At 37.1% G+C, this 6,060-nt stretch overlaps 1 protein-coding gene across 1 annotated transcript in view; it reads right to left on the bottom strand.

The window, feature by feature from the left end:
• LOC106871323 (beta-1,3-N-acetylglucosaminyltransferase radical fringe) overlaps positions 1 to 3,082 on the bottom strand; it is an 87,032-nt gene extending 83,950 nt beyond the window's left edge. Inside the window, exon 1 of the mRNA XM_089358922.1 lies at positions 1,879 to 3,082. Within this exon, the coding sequence (XP_089215048.1) occupies positions 1,879 to 2,793 (915 nt within the window). The 5' untranslated portion in view covers positions 2,794 to 3,082. The remainder of the gene's footprint in view (positions 1 to 1,878) is intronic.
• Between the last annotated feature and the right edge of the window lie 2,978 nt (positions 3,083 to 6,060).

The raw sequence follows: 6,060 nt of genomic DNA on the forward strand, positions 1-6,060 counted from the left end.
ACCGGCCCTATTTATCTTTATATATATATATTATATGGATGCTTATTTTTTATATTCGTACTTCCTAATGCTTCTTGCATGTGTATTAAACTTATTTTAGCTCTGCTTAGAGCATTAAGCAGTTAATCCATCACATAAACCTATATCGATAGTTATATTTGAATAATTATGTATATGTGTGTCTTAGAAATAACAGCCAACACTCAGTCAAACCACAATCTAACACATTGAGCAATATAGACATAGATACAGTGTCTGGAAATGAAATAGGGCAGTCATAGCCGGATCTAGTGGGATCAGGACTGACAAAACACAAAACAGCTTGCCTACACTGAACCAAAACTGAAAAAGGATCGTGTACAGAGAAAAATGCTTTAATTTACTCCTACCCTCTTGATTTGTATGTTTGTAAATGAAATTTTAAAATTCTGACATAAGGCAATAAAGAAAATAGGATTAACCTTTATTTAGAGAAAACAGGCCGAAGATAGGCAAGGGCCATGCCTTAAGTTTTCCTGGTTGATCTTATATTCAGTTTATGGGGTTTTTGAAAAAAGAATTAGCGTACTGATCAAACCGGAAAACAAATATGAACAGCAATTCTTAAAGGGAGATATAAGTTTAAACGGCTAAGATCAGCGGGGGGTAGATAAGTAGGTTGAAAGCTATGCGAGATAGTCACCTTAAACAAAACAGCTCAGGACAACACAAATTAAGTTCAAATCACACGTCCCGGAAATCAAGTTTTCAAACGAGATTCGATTACCCCCACATCACTGTATGTATACCACTAATGTCTGTAGGTAAAGTATGAACGGGGCATAAAATTCGACGACTAAAATCATTTTCCCACTGTTTTTACAAATGGGTACACATAAAATTTCCGCGACGAAAATTCGCAGTTTATTTGACATATGATTCGCTCGTTAGCTACTCCCAAAAGAACCCGAATATCCACAAGCACTGTTCCTATACGACTTTGCACACAAATTCGATTAGTGTAACTTAAATGTTTGGTTGAGTTTGACTGGAGAAAATCACAAAATAAATACTAAACTGATGTGTGATCGCAAATAAACATGTATGCACATGTAAAGAGACAATTACATACACACACAAACATGTTTGTTTGTGTGTGTATGTGTATAACACAGATAGATAGATAGTTAGATAGATAGGTAGATTGTGTGTGAGTACAAACAAACAGGCGAAGATATGTGTCAACATATACGGCGAACACAATTCACTTTTTAAGAAAATATCAGTATGTGCAACAGGCATTTAAGCAAGTACATAAATTCATGCACAATTATACATATGTAGCGGACACATAACTATCTATATATACATTCATGCATACATACATGACGACCATTTATTTACATGATTTTTCCTTTTTTTTTTTCTTTTAAACTTATCAATTATAAATAAACTTTACATATATAATTTGCCAAGTAGGTGTGTTACAAAAAAATTACCGGTAATTAGCAACGAGCTTAAAATTTTTAAATGTCATTAGTTTTTTTGCTGACAGAAATTTTAAGTTTCACAAAAACTTGTATTCGAGTAGAGGTTTCATGTAACTGATTGTAAAACTTGTTTTTCATAAGCTTAAGATGTTTGATATTCTTTATATTTCACTATAAAAATACTTTCTAAAAATGAGTTCCAAATGGCATTATCGGGTACCTAAATGAATGGGGGAGGGGAACATTTTCTTTAATACGTTAATAATTCGAAATATTATAATGGTCATAAATCAATCAAAAATATTAAAATTTTCTGAACTTTAAGCGGGATTAAGTCTGTCCTCAGCACACCTCTAAGAAAACCTTAAGGTAAAGAACCGTGTAATAATAAAGTTAAATTTATATTTACCTGTTCCTTAGCGTATTGAAACCAGGTGTCTAAGACAATCTTCAGTCGACTTTCGTGGAATTTTTCCGTTGTTTTAACACTAATAAAAATATCGTTTAATGTTGTAGGTCTACTGTTTAGATTAAACCGAAGTGCCGAAAGCTTAGATTGCGATGTAGTTAAACTTGAAGATGATGATGACTGTAGTCTTTTCAACAGCGAACTGCTTTTACTATTGGATTGTTCCGGGTCTGGCACTTTCAAAACTGTTTTGAGATTACTGGGGTATAATTTCTCTTTGAATACACTTTGATTATCGACTTTAGATTTCTCGCCACTGCTGTCGGATTTTGGGGTTCCAACTTTCCGTTGCTGAACAGGTTCTAAATTAGTTCCTTGGTTAGAATACTTCCCAGACAAAATTGCAACAAGTGGGGATTCAATGTAAATTACATTGGCATTTCGACGTTTTCTTTTAGTCTGAAGATCTAAAAGAGAGCGCGTGTCTCCGGAATCAACAGGTTGATTAAATCTCCAAAAGTTTTTCACTTGTACTTGGTCCCCTCCTTTATTTTCCGCATTATCAATTTCTAACAGGCGACCGGCCACGATTATAACATTTTCTCGTAAAACATGTTGGCTGTTAGGCTGTACATCGTAATCAACTAAAATCTTCTTCCCAATGTTGTTCGATGCTGATTTTTTAAACTTATGGTCAGCACTCAACAGGTCCTGCTTCGGTGGATGTTTTGGCCATTTGGGCATAAAATAATCGAAATATACAAAATTCAAGAAAAGAAAACAAGCAACATAAATAATTGTCTGTACCGATTTTAGCAAGGTGATGCGCATGGCCACCTTCTTTTGATTGTCTCGACAACCTGCATTTGAAGACGAATCGTCAAGTTGATGAAAATAACAACACAGCCGAGACATATAAGCGGATGAAATGTGCGGGCGTATGTGTGTCGATATGTGTGATTAAGTTGAAGGTGTGGGATAATCGCTAAATGTTAGAGTTTTGTTGTCAAAACATAACAGGAAATAAAAAAAAGCTTTCCTTCCCTCTTTCTGCCTCTCATCAATATACACATAACAAAGTTTCTCGTTCCCCCCTCTCCTGAAAAAGTATCGTATCACTTAAAAGGAAACCATGGGAAAATGACCAGTCAATATAACCTCAACCAACCAGCGGAGGTCACGGGTCAAAGTTTGCTGCGCATGCTCAGTGCGGTGAAACCGAACACGCCAAGCAAACGTGTTGTCAGTGGATAATAATGTTTACGTTATTTTCAACTTGATGTTTTCCCAGGTTTTCATACATTACGACTACAATATGTTAGATATATGAACAGTTATCGTGTGTCGTTCATATGAAGTACACGAATGTCGTCAGCAAAACCATTAATAATAAATGTGAGAACTATCGAAGGTGGAGTTCTCTTCAACTAATAAGCCTTCCTACCTCTCTTTCTCTATTTTCACACACAAACACACCCTCTTTAGCTCACAGTTTTCCTTTACTCTTATTTAGTTGTATGTCTTCTCCCTCTCTCTCTCTTTCTTTCTCTCTCTCTCTCTCTCGCACATACACACCGATCTCTTCACTCTGAGACTCACACAAACTCATCTCTCTGTCACTTCCTATATTTATCTGTCGCACCTTGTCTCTCGCTTTCACCATCTGTATTTTCTTCAACTCCTGTTTCCCCCAACATCTTTATAGTCTCTCTGTTTCCATTCTCTCTGTCACGCTTTCTTTCACCCTATCTCCGTTTCTTTCTCACTTTCCAACTATTTACGCCACACCGCCCTCTTTTTCTTTTTTATTTCACTGGGGAAAGCAACTAGGAAATATTTTTATTAGCCTAATTAATATGCTTTTATTTATATCATTTCATTCTTCTCATCTCGTTTTTTTTGTTCGTGCTTTTTGTTTTTACATATTATCAGTATTATTATTCATAAAGAAAACATATTCATTTATCATATTGATAACGGAGTTCATGTAGCTTATCTTGTCAAGGGAACGAAGCTCTCAAAAACGGTATTCCCACTGCCACATCAATGTTCGAACTTGTAGATATAAAACCATACTTCACGGTCATTTAAATTCATTGAATCAACTGTGGAACGTATAGTATGGGAATTTTAGAAGTGCCATGCTTTTGTTTTATCTATGGGAAATATTTGATAAAGTAATAAAGTTCTCGGCATATTATGCAGAACTTTTATACAATTAACAATAAAAAGAATTAAATGGGTGATAAAATATAAAGATTTATAACTTGGGCGCCAGGCAATTTTAGACGAGCGGGTACTTGACAGGTATTTACTCTATCGATCCCACCGATCGATAGAGTAAAGCAAAGTCGGTATCTGTAGGGTTTATATTCAAAGAATAATGTAACTAAATACCACAAGGTATTTTGTCCAACTCTCTATTGATTCTGCTACTCACAGCCCTTAAGACATCCACCATCGTCCATACACATGACAGAGAAATAGCAAATATTCTACGAAAATGCAACGAATTTAATAAATTCCAAATCAATTTGGAGAGGAAAAAGAGCCCTTGCGACCACTAGCATAACTAGAATATGTGCCATCCGGGACGGCCCTTCTGTTTGCCGCCCCCGAACCCCATAAAAATACAGTGCCTACAGCAATAGCCTATGACAGGCTGTAAAGTGCCGCCCGGAACGGACCGCCTCTACCGCCACCCTCACCCTCAGCTACGCTAGTGCTTACGATACCCAGAAATAATTCGTCCACATGAAACTGGCTTTGTCCTTGTCGTCTCCACTCAGGCATTCCAATCCTGCTCATCTCTCATCACTCTCGTGTTCACCTACCCAACATCAGGTCCCGCAGCAATCAATCACTGCAACCAATTCCTCCTTCCCAAGATACCGACCCTCTGAATTCCCTTCCTTGTTCATCTTTCCCGCACGTGTTGAGTTTTCGGAAACAATGATGATTTCTAACATAGGTACGAGACCACAGCTTTTAAGGAAGCGGGTGTAGTCGGTTCAATTGACCCTGTATTTAGTCATAATTGACACCGGTGAAATTTTAACCAAATATCTAAAGTGGTATAATTACAATGCCGTCTTAAGGCATGGGCACACTAGCCCGAAGGCCTCGTGGGTCTAGGAGCCCGATTATGATCTAAGTATACTATGGCTTGCCGTTAATAAAAGAATACTCTAGGGCAGGGGTTTTCAAACTGTGCTCCGCAGACCACAGGGTTCCGCAAGGACAAGGGGGTCTGTGGACAGCAAATACTTTTTATGGGTAATTTGATTTTATATATGTTTTTTAATCGAAATTTTTTAATTGACAATAAACCTATTTGTTAAATGCTGTTAAATAAATAAATGCAAAAATATATGTTATTTTAAGCAAATATTTATGTATAAATTTCATAAGCATTTATAAGGGGATCCCTAAGGTAAAGCCTGAAATATAAAGGGGTCCGCAAGTCAAAAAGTTTGAAAACCCCTGCTCTAGGGCATAGTGCATTGATTTGCCCGGAGCCTGTGATGCTAAGACGGCCCTGTGTAGTATAAAATTTTGGCCTACGCTCATTGAACCTACCATCATTTAATGTTAATAATAATAATCCTTTTTTACTATAGGCACTAGGCCTGAAAAAATTGTGGGAAGGAGCCAGTCGATTATATAGACCCTAGTCCTCGACTAGTATTTATTTTGTTGACCCCAAAAGGATAATAGACGAAGTCGACCTGAGTGGCCTTTGAACTTAGATTATTGTTTCAAATTGTGTTACAAAGCCAGCACTATTTAGGTGAAGGGGCTTAGCCAATGGCATAGAACCCAGTGCGCAACTGGGACTTTATTTTATTGACTCCGATAAGATGAAAGGCAAATAAGTTAAAAACAAAAGAACTGGAAAGAGAAAAAAAAGTAAATATTTTAAATGCTTTTGCTTGATGGGGGAGGGGGAAATTGAAATATCTGTTGAATCCTGATAATATTTTGTAAAAAAAAAAAAAAAAAAAAGCAATAATAATAATAGATAGGGCCGTGCCTAGGGTTGCTGGCACCCCGGGCAAGCTGAACTTCGGCATGTACAAGCTGACGGTCTTGGAAATTTCCTCGTCTTTGTCACGCCCTCCTTGACGCCCTGGGCGACTGTCCGAGTTGCCGGTACCTTGAGCCGGCCTTGATAATAGATCA

This window comes from Octopus bimaculoides, chromosome 10 (genome assembly GCF_046866305.1).
Source record: "Octopus bimaculoides isolate indiv1 chromosome 10, ASM4686630v1, whole genome shotgun sequence".
Classification (NCBI taxonomy): Eukaryota; Metazoa; Mollusca; class Cephalopoda; order Octopoda; family Octopodidae; genus Octopus; species Octopus bimaculoides.